Below are 17,209 nucleotides of genomic sequence, written 5' to 3' on the forward strand. Positions count from 1 at the left end.
CCTCTCCAGGCAGTTACTTCCGCTGTCTGACTGCTCTGACCATTAGGAAGTTTTTCCTGATGTTCAACCAAAATCTGCCTTGCTGTAACTTAAGCCTGTTTTTTCATGTCCTACAGTCTTGGATGACAGAGAACAGGTGGCGGTCCTCTTCTGTGTGATAACCCTTTAGGTACTTGAAAAGTGCTATCATATCCCACCACCCCTCAGTCTTCTCTTCTCAAGGCAAAACATACCCAGTTGCTTCAATCTTCCTTTGTAGGACTTGATTTCTAGTCCTCTGCTCGTGTCGGTTGCCCTTTTCTGAACACGTTCCAATTTATCTGAATCCCTCTCCAAGTGTGGTGGCTAGAACAGGACATGGTGTTCGAGGCGAGGCCTGACCGGCACAAAGTAGAGTGGAGCTATTACTTCCTGTGATTTGAAACTATACTTCTATTGATGTAACCTAGAATTGCATTTGCCTTTTTGGCAGCCACATCACACTGCGGACTCATATTCAGCTTGTGATTGACTACAACTCCAAGGTCCTTTTCACAGGTACTACTGCTAAGCCAGGTATCGTCAATCTCATACCTGTACATTTGCTTTCTTTTTCCTAAATGAAAAACTTGGCACTTGTCTCTGCTGAATTTTATTCTGTTATTTTTTGTCCAGTTTTCTAACCTATCAAGATCAATTTGAATTTTGTTTCTGCCTTCTGAGGTATTAGTACGCCACCCAATTTTGAGTCATTTGCCAATCTTGTAAGCACCCACTCTTCCTCCAAGTCATTAATAAAAATGTGGAAAATGTTGCACTTGGCTTTCTGCCGTTCAACATAACTGATCAGGTGAATACTGAGCAGCAAGAAATTAGTCTGAATTCTGCTGTTCAACACCTCCACAATTTGGCTGCTCCATCTGAGTGTGTGCCATTGCACGCAAAGGAGCAAATCTTCAGGAAAACAGTATGCTAGATTAACCGCAGCTTTTGTCTCTCCCCTATGTATTCAGCTTTATGGCATCTGTTGTTGCCAACAAACAATAGTGAATTAAAAAAAAGGAAAGAACAACAACAACCCGAAACAGCTGAGCATTCATTGTTCTTATGCAAAAAATCCAAAGCTGCCACAGCTTCAAGTTGTTCACCCAAAGAGAATTATCAATCCAGCCTAATGACATAGACTAGAGAGATGTAGCCGCTGAACAATTAGCATGAAGGAGTCTAGATGCTACATCCGAGAAGCGGATGCTAGGGAAATTAACTGGCGCTACAGGGGGAAAAATGTACATGCAAGAAAGATTTCTGAAATACAAAGATGATGGGAAAATTACAGTGACGTGCCTCAGCCAACTATATCACTAAATGGTGCTCTGTGCTACTTCAAGATTTTCTTGAGTAAATGGAAAATAAACAGGAAGAAAGGGCACAAACTGTATTGTAACACACTTAAGGATTTTGTGATTGTGGTGATGAAGAAGCCCCTGACAGGGAATGGCTGAGCTACTCTGATGTCACAGAGGGATGGAGCAGGCAGAGGGATTTCTGGCTGCTTTTGGCTGAACTACTCAGTTTCAGGAGGGGATAGAACAGGGATGGGGAACCTGTGGCCCTCCAGAAGTTGCTGGACTACAATTCCCACAATCACTGGCCATACTAGCTTGGGCTGATGGGAGCTGGGAGTCCAATACCAGCTGGAGGGCCACAGGTTTGTCACCACTGGAGTAGAATCAACAGGAAAGAAGGCAGAAGGTCAAGTAGGCTGGGCCTAGGAAAAGACAGTAAAGAGTGACCTAGAAGCACAAGAGGGATCTCTCTTTCTCCTTTCTCATAACATTAGAACTCCAGGATATTCAATGAATCTAACTGGAGGAAAGTTCAGGACAGACTGAAGGAACTTCACACAATGCTTAGTTAATTTACGGAATTTGCTGCCAGAAGATGTGATGGCCGCTAGCTTGAATAGCTTTGAAAGGGGATTAGACAAATTCATGGACATGCTGGGTATATGCTACCTCCAGGATCAGAGGCAGCATCATGCCACTGAATACCAGCTGCTGTGGGAGAGGCTTATTATTCTCATCTCCTGCCCACAGCCTTCTCAGAGGCACCTGGCTAGCCACTATGAGAAGCAGGATGCTCCTGAACCAAGATGAACATTTGGTCTGATCCAGCAGGGCTCATCTTAGGAAGAGGAACCAGAAAGGAAGGAAAACAGGGATGAAATGGACGAAGGGGAGAAATGCACATGGCCAGAAAAGTACAAAGCTGATCAAGGCTGAATCTCAAATACTGAGTTGAAACACCTAGCCCATTTTTTGGCTGCTGGCCTCTAATATTCATCTAATGGGAATGGGGGCAGAAGGTACCCTTTGTGTTCCTTTCTGTTCTTCATGCAGCATCTTTGTTGTTGTTTTCCCTACAGACTGCTCCCTCACCCCCATTCCTTTAAACAGTCACAGCCCCATTCTGGGATGCAGCTTTGCAAACTTCCACTGATATTCCCTCCTGTCCTGCCTCCTCCTGAGCACCCCTAAAAATCTGAGGAGGAAATCAAATTCCTGGCGGGACTAATGGGCTTTTTGCTTGTGCGCTTGTAAGCACGCTGGAGCGATTCCTGCATTTGGCGACGGTCTGTGGCGTTTTCAAAGTGCCCCTTGGGCTAGGCAGGAGAATTCTATTAGCACCGGAGCCCGGAACCCCCACGATGCTTTTTCAAATGAAATAATAATAACTGCAGTGCTTGGCAGTTCCAGGGCAGCCTGCTGCGGCTCCGAAATGCTTGTGGAGCGTTAGCAAATTCTAGCCACACTGAGCTCTAATCTACACAAACACAATGCTACTAAGTAGAGGGGGGGGGCTTATTAAGGTTTGGGGGGGAAATTCCCCCTGGCACAGGAGCTTTGGCTCTTGCCAAGATTTTGTCCAAGAAGGACCAGATCTCAGGCTGGAATGACATCCATGTTCAGTGCCCAACACAGTGGTGCCACAGCGGGAGGGGCCACAGCTCTAAGGTTTTACCCTTAAAGGTGGCCTAAAAATAATTTCTAAATACATAAATAGCTCAGTGGTAGGGCACCTGCTCTGCATGCAGAAGGCCTGCAGTTCAGCCCCTGGAATCTCAAGGTAGAGCAGGGAAAGGAACCTGCCTGAAACCCTGGAGAGCCGGTGCCCGCCAGTGTTGACAATACTGGGCTAGACTGAATGGTATAAGGCAGCTTCCTATGTTCCTGTCTCCTCTTTATGTTATGTTAGGCAAAGTGCATGATGCCCCTGCATTTCCCCGCCCTCCTGCTGCACCTCACTGGCTGATGCTTGCACGGGATAGGGAGACGCACAATACGATGATGTCATGCCAAACAGTTTATGATGTCACGCCAAACAGTTTATGATGTCATGCCAAACATTTTGCCTTCCAATTTATTTATTTTGTTTTCCAATTTATTTATACAGGAAATGAAACGACATTTGTTGCATTTATGGCCCACCATCCCCAGCATTCAGGACCCACAAGGCAGCTTAACATCACTGCATCACTGTTAAACAACCCATGGCCTGTCGTGCACAAGCGGGGAAGAGCAGACGTGCCACCTGCCACTTCTGCTTTTACTCAGCAACACTCGTGTGGCTCCGTCACAGGTACCTTAGCGTGTCATCTGGACCCGAACCTCGGGGTTGTTTAGGTGCTAAACAACCCAGCGGTTAACCCATGGCTTGTTGTTGGGTTAACTGCTGGGTTGCTTAGCTCCTAAACAATCCAGTGGTCCAGGTTTGGCTGGCAAACCAAGCAACCTGTGATGGAGCCGCTTGAGGGCTGCTGAGTAAAAGCGGAAGTGGCGTCCCCAACAGACCACAGGTTGTTTAACTCATGGGCTGCCGTTTTGTGTGAACTGTCCCTCTGAGTTAAAATACCTCCTTTGAGCACCCCTTCAGTGCTTGCTGCAAAGCAGAGAGACAACAGCTATGGGGGCATGGGGGGGCACTGGTGGTCTTTTGCCCAGAGGCAACAACATCTGCTGGCAGCAATAGGAGAGAAGAGGCATCTGCTTTGCCCCCACTGCTGCTTCCTCTTTCCTCATCTCTCTCAACTGCCCTCCTTTCTCTGCCTTTTTTCTCCCTCTTTCTTCCCTATGTTGCTCCCCATTCCTCACTGACATGGTTTTAATTTTACTCATTTGCTTCTTTCCCTGCCTTGCCCTCTCCTATTCTTCTTTGATCCCACTGATAAGGTTAGGCCAGAGGAGGGCGGAAGAGGGCATCAGCTGCCGCCTTTCCCCTCTGCTCTAGTGCCTTTAACCACAGCTTGGCACATAAACAGATAAGTTGGATGCCCTTTCCCCTAGCACTTAACTCCATGCTATTAACAGCTCCACCTGCTTAACTTCTGTGAATCAGGTAAGGTTGTTGTCAAAGGGCAAAGGAGCAGGATTGGTAAGAGAAGGTGGAAACCTTCACGAGAGGGGGCCACCGAGTTTCTGAAAAGGGGGAGGCTCAACAACAACAACGACAACTGATAAAGTAGTTCAAACCAGTACCATCCAAAGAGCAACATGCCCTGAGACATCCATGTACTTAAAAATAACCGAAGCTGTCATCACCAGCTCACTTTGCTACCCTATGAGCGCGACTAAGTCCTTCACATAGTAGAGGATTCATAGGAAAATGCTTTGAATGGCAAGAAAGACATGCCTGCCTGCCTGCCTGCCTCTCTCTCTCTCACACATACACACACACACACACACACACGTGAATGCTTGCTAGTGTCCAGAAGTGCATTCACTCATCTCAAGTGAATCAACTACCTGCGTGTGCATCACATACACAGCTGCACACTTGGACAACTCTGCAAAATGACAAATACCTTCTTCTTGCTCTCAATTGCAATCTAGAAATACCATGACGCAGAGCTGCACATTAAGGGATGCTTCACACATTACATTAAAAAAAAAGATGTGCACTTAAGATACACCTAAAAATGTAAAATCATGAATATGACAAATCTGTGTTTTGAAAAACATGCACTTTGCACAGGCTCAGTCTTGGAGGATGTGCGGGTGTTTACCAAAATATCAGAGGTTACACCCGCAGGGGTGAGGCTTACCATTTTCAATTTGTGCTGCTGTAGGATCTCATCCAGGTTCTGTCTTTTCTTGTAGTTGAAGTAGAAATTTTTACACTGTGAGACGCTCTTGGATCCCACCATCCTGGCAATGGCTGACCAGTTGCGTCCATGTTCAAGAAGACCTGCCGGTCACAGAGATAATACAAAGGGTCAGGGGGTTTGAACCAGATATTGAGCTAACAAATTGGAGGAGGAGGGGTAGGGGTGGGGGAGAAGAGCATAGGAATTATTGCTTTGGGGGAAATGGTGAAAAAAGGCATCTCTGACCATCCGATTGCAGTAGCCCCACGTAGCAGTTACTGGAGCCTATACCACCCCTTCCAATAGCTTAGGAAAGGAGGATTTCTAAAGGGATCTGTAGAGACAGGGCTGCCTGTATACTGCAGTTCCATTTCGGTTGAGAGTATAAGCTGAATTTTTTTTTTTTTAAGTTAGCAAGTTTCTAGCCCTCATAGCTGCAAAGATGGGTTGAAAGCATCTGGCCAATGCCTACTGCAATCTCAGAAGCTATAAAGGTAACTGGCTAAGAATATCCAGTGGTCATTACCCTGTGAAGCTCCATAGGGCTCTCCCTATGACTTGCAAAAGCAGAATAAGGGTGCAATCCTGTGCATGTTTAGAAAGAAAAAAGCCCTATAATTCCCAGCATTCCTCAGCCAGCCATGCTGGCTGGGGAATGCTGGGAGTTGTAGGACATTTTTCTGTCTAAACATGCACAGGACTGCATCTTAAAATATGAAAAGCTTGTGAACACAAGAGAAACCACGAAACAAATCACTGGCATAATACAAACAGAGAGCAGAATACAGCTTTTGTTGGTGAGGAATATGGATTGCCTGGGCATGTAATTTTAAGTATTTAATTATAATTAACCAAGAGCTTCGGCTATTGGGTGGTACAGAAATGTAATAAATGAAATAATAATAAAGTACAAAATGCACACAGCCTCACTTCAAACAAGCATCAGTCCTGTGTTCCATGACCCCCCCCCCCAAGTCTTGTTGGGGGCTGGGTGGGAGGGGAGGGGAGACTTTGTCATTTTTCTCCACTGATTTCATTCTCCCCCCCAGCCCCACCCATGAAATGTTATTTTATTTCAAAATAAAGTTAACAAAGTAAAGGCCACAAAAAGAACGTACATAATAATAAATCAAAATCACTAAAGAAACAAAGGAATTCACCAATTATAAATCTTAGTTTATAACAGATATGCTTATGGAACATCTACAATAAAACAACCCAAGTAGGAGCTCACTATCTAATGGAAGTAAAAATAAAAGTTCTATAATATATAAAAGGAGTGTACGTAAGTGTACGTCATTTTGTGTGTTGGCGTGTATTCATCAGAAAAAATACAGGCAACTGTACTTTGTTGGAACTTCATCCAAAGTTTGAAGTGCCTCAACACAGGAAATGAATGGAAACCATGGTGCCATAATGACATTCTTCAAGCTAGGATTCCTTGCTCGCTGCACTTGCTGAGGAAGTTTATACATACTCATAGTCTCCCAAATTTTATTAATCCATTGCTCTTTAGTTGGTTGTTTTGGGGACTTCCAGTTACAATCTATACATAACTTTGCAGCTGTATACAATTGCCTAAGAAGGTCTTTGTGCAGGAATCTAGGCTCATTAGGTTCAAAAAGATGTGAAGATCAGACTAACGGACACTTGTTGCTCTATCAGTATAAGCTAAACTGAATTATTAAAACAAGAGAGAAATACGACATTGGGGGGCATCACCAGCGTACCTGCCTTCACCCTCATTTGCAAGTTTCTGGTGATTAAGGTGTTCATCTCTCTGTCCCAGTTTAAATGCTGAGGGGATTCATTCCCCCTCCCCCATTATAATGACACCCGTGGACAATGTAGGGCCTGCAACTCAGTGGTAGACCACCTGCATTGCATGCAGGATGTCCCAGCTTCAATCCCCCAGCACCTCCATCTCAGGTAAAATGATGAGAAAGACTTTGTCTGCTGGAGACCCAGCAGAGCTGCTGCCAGAAATAGGCAATGCAAGGCTAGATAGACAAATAGTCTGACCTAGTTTAAGGCTGCTTCCTGTTATCCCATAAAACGGAGAGTAAAGAAGGGAGACAAAGAGGAATGTGCAAAAATGTCAAAGGAACTTCTCCTGAAGTTCTTCACACCTATTACATCTTCTGTCATTTCAGACAGTTTTTTCCCAGCTGTAGTCCACTCTTTCCTGAGGATCAAGGCCACTTCTTAAATATCGCTTGGATCCAGCAGGTGGAAGTTTTGAAAAGACAAAGAGCCTGTGAACCCCGCCTCCTTTGTCTCCCTGAGGGACCAGAGCTGGAAAGAGCTGTGTAAGGGAGTGGTTATGGGAAGCAGTGGGTCCAGGCATGCTTTACACACTCCAGATAAAAATGCAGGTCAATGCAACACAAGAGAAAGCATTAAAAAACAAAAAGCTGGTTACAAATCCTATACCAAAGCAAATTTTGCTAGGCCTTTATTTTTTTTTAATGTCATGCCCTCAGGCCTCTCAAGGCCCACCCCACCCTTTCTCCAGTGTGGCTCACTTTATAAGAGAGTAATAAAAAGACCAATGCTAAAGAGATAAAACACGATCAATCAATAGAAACGTGTTACAAAGTTTACTTTACCTTTGGCACACCTCAGATGCCGGAAAGATATTAACTAACTTCCTAATCACTTCAAGTGACTGTACCCAGCAGGTCTCCCTAGGAAGGGTGTTGTGTTGGGATTGTGCCACTACCAAAAAGGCCCTGCATTCTTGTAGATGACAATTTAAGCTTGGTAACCAGAAGTGCCTGGGATTCTGCTTATACCAGGACAGACTATTTCGCCATCTAGCTCAGAATGGTCTACTATGACTAGCAGTAGCTCTCCAGGGTCTTGACAGAGAACAGTCTTTCCCATCCCTTGCTACCTGATTCTTTTAATTGGTGATGCCATGGATTGAACCAGGGTAACTTCTGCATAAGAAGCATGTGCTCTACCACTGAGCTATGGGCCCTTTCATAAATCACTGGTCCATCTAGCCCAGTATTTTCTACTCTGACTAGCAGTGGGTCTTGGGCAGAGAAGGTTTTTTCCCATCACCTACTCTCTGGCCCTTGCAACACATGTGCTTTATCAGTGAAATATTTATGTATTTGATTTGTGCCCTGCCATACTATCCAAAAATTGTACTCAAGGTGGCTTGGGGTCCTTTCCTTGAGAGAGGTTCATATGGGAGGAGGTGTTGCTTTAGGTATCTAGGGCTATAGGCACACTCATTGCCTTAGAAATGGAGATGTGGACTTCACCGATTATAAAAAAGAAGAGCAGTTCAGTATGATCAGAAGAGGAAGACCGTGTGTGTGTGTGGGTGGGCGGGGAGGCAGGGTGGAAGGTGAAGGTTATGATGGCTGAATTCAGTGGTGGCTTGCTGTGTTGACAGTGGAGCTCCTTCAGACACCTGAAACTAAGCCTATCTTTTCTACTAAGTAGACAACTGTTAGGAAATAGATTGGGGCATCCCCCTACCTTTGCTCTCAAGGGGAACCCCATGCATTGGAAAGCCCCTGGAATCCCAGTCCACTTCTGTAGACATCTATGCAGCTCACCAGTTGAGTGAGGGGCTTGGCATTTGTGACAGAAATGTGTCTCCCAACGGATATTGATATACAGAACGAGTTGGGTGCAGACTTAGTCGTATTTACAGTAGTCCCAGTGAAAGCAAGGGACTTCAGTTCATCACTAATTTAAATCCCACTGATTTCAGTGGGTGTACCTGAAGCATGACGAAGTCCAGATTCAATCCATAAAGTTTACATTTGGTCTCAGCTGTCAAGAGGTCAAGAATTGAGACGACACACACAGAGATTTACTACTCACTTAAAAAAACGGATTCAAAGCAACTTACAACGCAAATTAAATGCTAAAATTAAAAATGTGTCCGCAACAATACAATGGTGAAATGCTACATGATAAAATCATTAAACTAACATGCAAGAGAAGCAGTAAAACCGGTATAAAACCCAGCAGGAAGCCCAAGATAAGATCCACTGTAAAATTCAAAATGCAGCTGAAAAGAAATTACTTGCCCAGCTGGGGATGCCTTTTAAACTAAACTAAAAAAAAGAAAAGGAAAAAAAGAGTCTTGACGTTGTGGAAAAAAATAGGGCAAAGGTAGAAGAGCTGACAAAACCTCTGTAGGAAGGGAGCGGTTTTTCCACAAAGTGGGCACCAGCCAATGAACTGTCTCCAATTAAAAGAATCTGGGATAATCGGGCTGGGAAAAAAGTCTGCCTGAGACCTTGGAAAGCTGCTGCATGTCAGAATAAACCAACCTTCATTTCATTTAATTCCATTTTCATTTATAACAATAAGAAATCCAGGACCCAAATTAAAACCTTATCATATGCTGCCAAATGCCTGAGAGTAGCGGAAGGTCTTCACCTGGTGCCAAAAAGATAACAGTGTTGTTGGCACCAGGTTTGCCTCACTGGAGAGACTGCAATGAGGGGGCCACCACCGAGAAGGCCCTCTCCCTTGTTGCCACCTTCCAAACCTCCCTTGGAGGAGGCACCTAGAGGAGGGCCTTATCTGATGAGGGTAGTATATGGGTAGGTTCATGCTGAGTGCCCAAACCTCCAGATGTTTCAGACTACTTCAGCTCCCATTGGCCCCAGCCAACATGGCCAATCACCAGGAATGCTGGGAGTTGTGGTCCAAAACATCTGGGGGGCACCAGGTTGGGAAGGCTGAAACAGCCAGTTCTCAGCTAGATGACCTAACAATCTGACTCAGAATAAGGCAGCTCCACAAGTTTCTCCATTACGTTCACCATCTGAAAAAAATTACCATAGTTTGATATTTGCATCTGGGCTCTGACTGGCTGGTATGGATTGTGGATGGGACAGACCCATCTACTCAGAAAGCCCGGGGGCCCATAGTCAGGCTAAGATCTAAAATCCTCAGGCATGCCTGGGTACTCTTCTACTGAGCCATTCATCTTAGCAAGCAACATCAGAGAGTCTATTATTTATTCATTACATTAATACCCTACTTTCTGTCTCAGGTGCTGAAAGGCGGCAATCTCCCACCTGGAAACTGACCAGACCCAAGCCTGCTAAGGGCACAATCCTATGCATGTTTAAAGAGTCCAACAACTCCCAGCATTCCCCAGCCAGCCTTGCCGAGTTGTAGGACTCTTTTATATCTAAACATGCATAAGATTGTGCCATAAATCAACTCCAGCAAGTTAGCTGTAGCCTGTGCATTCAAGACCATGTTCTGGGACCTCTGATCAATACACCTATCTGGGGGATAAGGGTTGCTGAGCTATAGCCCCTTAGGAGTTTGCCTCTAGACTTGGTAATTATCCTTTTCTCTCCCCCCACTCCCTCTTGCAGCTTCAGAATTTTTCTTACCAATAAAACCCTGAGCAAAATGTGGTATCACAGCTTGATTCAGATTAGGGAGGGACCAGACAAAATTCTTTTGGGGAGCGAGGTGGACTGGATCTGGTAAAGCGGGTCACCTGCAGGCCACTTTGATCCTAGAACTCAGGAAGACACCCATGTTCCCATTTCAGAGCACTTCTTATTCCCAGACTGTTAAGGCCTGACTTACACGTGCAGGAGAATGAGGTGGCAGAATCCCCAGGTGGCCTTCAGGCTGTAGGTGGGAGGTACAAATCCTGAATGCTTCTTGAACACACACACACACTCCCTGCTTTTCTACTTGTGGGGAATTAAAATACTGCACATATTTGCTTATCTTTTGTAATGTAGTCCACTTCTGCCTGCTATAGGAAAGGGCAAGGAGAAACACAATCTCTGAAAGGTGGATTTTACATTCACTACCCCTAGCTTCCAAGCTTACCCATCATAGCCAAAAGGACTAGAAACTTGTGGTTGCTTTTCTAAAGAAGGAACAAGAGCTGAGTTTCTCAGCATGCTGAGTTTTGCACCAGATACCAAAGTTAGCCGTTGTGCAGAACTTGTGAGGAAACACACACACAGCAGCCACCTATGCCCTTCAGTCTTATCTTTAGTTTTAACATCTCAAAAAGGGGATGGGTGGGAGAGGGAGAGAGCACCAGAGCAGCGTAAGGGGATAGAGCAAACCTCACCACACCCAATCCACTACCATCACCCCAAAACACATGACCTTTTGGACAAGTCAAGGTCTTTCAGCTTCAGTTACACCTCTGTTAGAATGGGAATATTTAATGGTCTTCTTCACAGGGCTGTTGTGGGGCTGGGATCAGATAAATACTGCAGAGCACTCTGTACACTAGCAAGTGTGAGAGAGATGGGTAGTTTTCGAATCTGCATCTGGTCCTGGCACTGGGAACATGCCACACAAGCATCCACCACCCTTTTGAGAGCCAGTGTGGTGTCCCGATTATTATTAATTTCTTGACTATCCTGCCTTTTCCCCAAGGAGCAAAATGCAGCATACATGGGCCGTCTCCCCCTTTTTATCCTCACAACAACCCTGTGAGGTAGGCTAGACTGAAAGAGAGTGACTGTTGCAGGGTCACCCAGTGAGATGTATGGCTGGGTGGGGATATGAACAGGTGTCTCCCCACTGCTAGTCTGACACCCAAACGCAGCGCCACACTGGCTCTCAGTGAAAGTGGTGGACTTAAGCTGGGGAAGGCCAGGGTTCAAATTCCCCTCTCAACCACTGTGTGTCCTTAAGCCAGTCACCGTCTCTCAGCCTAACCTCCTGTGCAGGGTTGCTGTGAGGGAAAGGGAGACCAAACAAACTATGTGCACCACGCCAAGGCCTTCAGAGGGATGGTGAGATAAAAATATAGCACATAAAGGCAAATAAATACAAGTTAATTCCTACAGGTGCGTGCACACGCACACGCACAGCCCGGCTCTTGTATGAGGCTTGCTGGCAAATCCATCGCGGTGAACAGTGCAGCGCGCGCGCCCAGCGGGATGGCGCTCCGGAGCCTCTGACGGCGTTCCGCAATTGACACTCCTGGCAGCGGGGAGAGCGCCGCGCAGGTGTCCCGTTTCCCTCCCGTGCGGCCGGGCGGTCTTGTGTTTCCAGCGTACACACCCGAGTCTCCCCTGCAGGAGCGAACTGGTACGTACAGCTGCCCTTATCTTTACAGTAACGAAAACCAAAACACCAGCACCTGCTTCCCAAAACTATAATTATCCGCGCCCGCCTGGGGAGGGAGATGTCAGCAGCCACCCTCAGACTTGCCAGGAAACACCCAGTGTGCTCACATGGCACAGACAGGCCCATGCCAAGCATGGTATCACCCTAATCCCTTCCCTTTCCTAACTGCCTCCCCCCACATCTTCCCATATACATTACATTCCTGGCATACATCCCATACACTCCTGTCACAAGGAGCCGGGAGCGCAGGTCGGGCTGCCCTTCACAAAAAGGCACTTTTCCCTTGGCTGCTCTTGAAAAAACTACTACGGCGCTGCAGATCCCCGTCGCTGCTGGGCACTCGCGCGCTTAGGGGGCTGCTGTTCAGGCACCGCGTCCCCTTCCGGCGTAGTTCCCCCAGGCGCGCACGGACGCGCAGGCCGCTCCCCGCCCGCCCTGCCCGGACACACGCAGGCAGGGCAGCCTCCCTGCCCCACCACCCAGGCACGCAACGTTCCCATCGCCGCGGGGCGGCGTCCGCGTAACTGCCTTGAGCGAGCGGCCCGAGACTTACATTCTCTTCTGGCTTCGCCTGCTGGCAAATCTGCCGAAAACATGCGGCAGGCGAAGGCGCGAGGTCTCCCCGGAGCCGTGAGAGGGGGAAGCGCGGAACGACGAGAGCCGGAGAGCACTTGCGAGGAGAAGGGCGAAGGGTGGGCTACATGTCCTCGCCCTCCGCGCAGCCGGGGAAGCGCCACGCCGCGCTCATCCGCGGGTCTCCCGGCGCTTCCGAGCGCGGGCGCGGGCGAGACACCCCGAGGCCCGGGCAGAGGTCAGCGGCTCCGGGGCGCCCTCGCGCCAAGTTGCCGGGCGCCCACGCCGGCTCCGTGGCACCGCTCTCGGGCTGCTCCACGCGGGCTGGTGGCGCGGAAGCCAACGCGCAGCTCGCGCTCTCTCGCGCGCGCCCCTCTTCGTCGGGCCTCCCCCACCTGCTCCGCTCCTCGGAGGCTTCACGCTGCCCGGAACGGCAAGCTGTTAAGGTGGATTGGGGAGTTCTCTCGGATGGGCTGCGCGTCTCCTCTTCCCCCACCCCGAGCTCCGTCTGCCATCTTCCCCTGCCTGGTTCAGCAGCTCCGGGGGCTGGAGAGGCGGCGGCGGCCAGGAGTGGCCAATTTCAGGAGATGCTCAGCGGCGGCGCTGCCAGAAACACAGCCGGGCGCCCCGCCGCAGCGGCGCAGCCTTCACTGGCTCATCATGTCAGCTGAGGAAACAGCAGGAGGGAGGGGGGGAGGAGGAGGGGGAGGGGGGGAGCGCCGGGCGCCTCTGTTCCAAGGCAGGAGCAAAATGAGCCGTGCGTAATCTGCTCCCTCTCCCCCTCCCTCGCCGCCAACCCTGCCCCTGGGTGACCCAGAAGTTTGCTTCGTCTGAATGTGACCTCTAGACGGAGTGTTCATAAGCCCTGTGGCGCTGGCCCAAGACGACATGGGCGCGGCCACCTTGGCAACCGATTCTGCTCTCGCTCTCTGACTGAGCCTCGCTCGCTCGCTCGCTCTCTCTCTCTCTCTCATCTGAATGTCAACAGCAGGGGGGAAGAGATCCAGGAAAACAAAGCTTTTCTTAATAGCTTCCTTTGCTCTGATGTGAATCAAAGGGGCTTGTCTTGGCAGGGGAGCAGGCTCGGGCAAAGTGACAGCGGAACTGGCCCCGCCTCCTGGTTGCCCTGTTTTGCCCCACAGGCGGGCTTCCACCCAAGCATTTCTGGCCCCTGTCCGGGCCAGGTGAGGGCCCTGGCACTGCAGGCGGTGGTCACAGCGCAAAGGGGCCAGTGCTCTACACCCCCATGAGTGCTTGGGGCCCCCGAGGGCCCAGAGGTAGAGGCAACATGGGCTGGGGTGTGTGGAACGTCATCAGGAGGTCCAAGCGGGATGTGCAGTGGGGGCGGTCAGAGGGGCTGGGTCTCTCCACATCCGTGTGAAAACTCAGGAGCTGCTTCACACATCACACATTTCCGGCAAGCGACTCCTGGTGTGAATGTAGCAGCTAAGAGTGAGAGCTATGGACTGTGCAGTCACCAGTTCGACTCTCACTTGCACCATGAATTCACCAGGTGCAGGGGTGGGGAAGTTCAGGCCCAGGGTCCCAATTTGGCCCTCTGAGGTTCCCCAAAGCCTGCCCCTTTCCCTCTACCACCAGTCGTTGGGTGGTTTCCTGACTTTTGTGCAGCTTCCCTGCCCCCTGCCCCCCCCCAAAGGTTGAAATGCCTCTCCTACCACTTCGTTACTGCAGTAAGCAAGCATATGCTGGTGAGTTTTTTGTTTGTATTTTTGGCCCTCTCCCCATTTGCCTTTGGCCCACCACTGAAATCCAGCTCCTGAGAGCTTCTCTGAAACTGACTTCACCCCTCAGAGTGAAACAGATTCCCTACCCCGCCTTAGAGGGCTAAATCTGAGAATGAGATGGGGGGGGGGGGCTTACCCATGTACAATATGGAGATGAGGATATGCAATATGCTGCAAGGATCAATGGCTGAGATAATGGATCCTAGCCTTCCCCAACCTGGTGCTCTCCAGATGTCTTGGCCTGCAACTCCCATAATTTGGTCATGCTGGCTGGGGATTATGGGAATTGCAGTCCAACACATCTGGAGAGCACAACGTGGAGGAAGGCTGATATATGCAATTGATAAAAGTGCTACTTAAATGCTCATGTGTGGTGTAGGGGTTAGAGTGTTGGACTAGGACTCAGGAGATCCGGGTTCTAGCCTCCACTTCTCCATGAAGCTCACTGGGTGACTTTGGGCCAGTCATGGACTCTCAGCCTAACCTACCTCACAGGAGAAGATGCAATGAATAGGACCGCCTTGGGTTTCTTGCAAGAGGATAAAAGGCAGGATAGAAACGTAATAATAAATAAAATAAAATTGAAGTCTTGGAGATATTCCGAGACTGATGGATATATTGGGTCACGTGTGGTAGTCCTACATATATAGTTTGCTGCGAGTGCTGGAAAAGCAGAGATTGGCTGTGACTTCCCAAGACATGTACACACAGAGCACATGAGTGCATGCTAATCACCCATGACCCTTTGCACCACGAGTTTCCTGCGTGGAACAGTTCAATTCAGGTTCCCTCCAACTAAACAAAAAGTCACAAGTTTGGTTTTTTACATATGCTGGTACTTCTGCAGTAAAACTTATCTTAATCTTGGCTCTGCCTGAAACCTTGCCTTTTGGAACGAGACAGGCAAAGAGTGAGCAGCTCTTTTGCAAAAAGGGTCCCACAATGGGAGGTCAGGTGTATTAACAGATCAAGGTTAGAATACGGAAAAAGAGAGCCACAACACTGCTACCCCCATCTCCAAACCACCAGGAGAGATCCAGGACTATTTCCCCCTTAATATTTCCCTTGAGGTTTCCCCACCCACAGCAACCTCACAACTTGCACAGCACCTCAGATGGATCAAGGTCACATCCAAACTTAAAAAGGGCTGTGGAACATGGTGCTTTGTATAATGCTGCACCACCAACACTTTACAAAAGTGTCAAAGCGAGGGAAACACCATGCCAAGAAAACGGGCTGAATTCTGCAGCTGGTATAAATCATGTAAATTAAACATGCTGGCATATATACACTTATATTGCATAAATTTATTCAGCTACTGGAGATTGACAAGGAGCTGGGGAAGGAACTGAAGCCATGGTCTTTGACCATGAGACATGCTTGTTGAGGGCCTCCGCTTTTTGCCCATCCCTAACTTTGGAGATTTCATTGTCCAAATACTTTCAAGACTGAGTTCACAGACAGACAGTCATACTGATCGAATGCCAAATTGTGAGATCCTGTGAAAAAAATCAGAGCGCTGTACATTTTTAGACTGACTCTCCAAAAGGAAATAAGGACTAGAAACCTGGATTTGTTTTGCAGTTTCAGCTTAACAGTTTTCTAAGCACCAGCAACTTTTTTGTGAACAACCCAAAGTGCTTTGTCTATTGAGCAATATAGAAATATAATAAATAAATAAAAATAAACATCAGGATGTAAATCCAAGCCTGGAAACCAGTGATAATCTATAGTTCCATTCAAGACTTTATATATGTAACATATATGATGCTACTTGCTGGATTTATTTTTTTTTCTCTTTTGTAATATCCTGATTTTTCCATGTGATATTACATTTGTTCAGAAAAAATGGCACTGGGTTGGAGCCAAACTTTAAGGCTATACTCCTGAACGCATTTACCTGGGAGTAAAGCCTATTGAACTGAATGGTACTTATTTCTGAGTAGGCACGCATAGGACTGTAGTGTAACTTAGTTGCACAGTTCCCACTGAAATCAATGGGGGTTAACCAAGGACTAACTTTTCACACTGATGGGCTTAACGGCAACTAACTTAGGCAGCAATCGTTTATCCACTTAGCTGGGAGTAAGCCCCACTGAACTCAATGGGATTTATGTCTGAGTAGACACGTATAGGATTGCACTGTGACTTGCAAGAAAAAAAAATAACATCCCTTTTAAAGGATAAAAACATTCAAAGAAAGGGGCCACATCATTTATTTAATTTAAAATATTTGTACCCTGGCTTGGTGTCCAAAGGACCCTAAAGACATCACAGCAAACAATAAAAACCGATAGAAAAAAACTGTTAACACAATAAAACAGCAAGCAGAAAAGAGAAACAACCAAGCATCAACAACAATTTAAAAAACAACCAAGGGAGTCCCTTCAATTGCCAATAAGCCCAAATGCTAGCAATATCTTAACTGAGTGCCTGAAGGCAGGAAGAGAAGGGGTGAAACATTACCCAGAGCTGTGAATACTCTGCAGTAACAAGCTAATAAATAAAAATTAAATAACAAAGAAAAAAAATCTGTACCACAGTAATTGAAATGTTGCAGCCTACAGGAACAAGGAAGGGGTCCCTTGGGAATTAGGATCCTAGGGAGACATACAACCACTGTAGCACAAGACCAGTTTATTCTCTGCACTCTGGACAAGACGGGTGC

At 47.5% G+C, this 17,209-nt stretch overlaps 1 protein-coding gene across 25 annotated transcripts in view; it reads right to left on the minus strand.

The window, feature by feature from the left end:
• The window catches only part of NCOR2 (nuclear receptor corepressor 2), a 414,582-nt gene that overhangs the window by 79,816 nt on the left and 317,557 nt on the right, over positions 1–17,209 (minus strand). For all 25 annotated transcript variants that reach the window (XM_084819282.1, XM_084819284.1, XM_084819296.1 and 22 more), the window contains one exon: positions 5,081–5,223. In XM_084819282.1, the coding sequence (XP_084675408.1) occupies positions 5,081–5,223 (143 nt within the window). The remainder of the gene's footprint in view (positions 1–5,080; positions 5,224–17,209) is intronic.

This window comes from Heloderma suspectum, chromosome 13 (assembly GCF_057233095.1).
Source record: "Heloderma suspectum isolate Gila_16-S chromosome 13, 16-S_ref, whole genome shotgun sequence".
NCBI lineage: Eukaryota > Metazoa > Chordata > Lepidosauria > Squamata > Helodermatidae > Heloderma > Heloderma suspectum.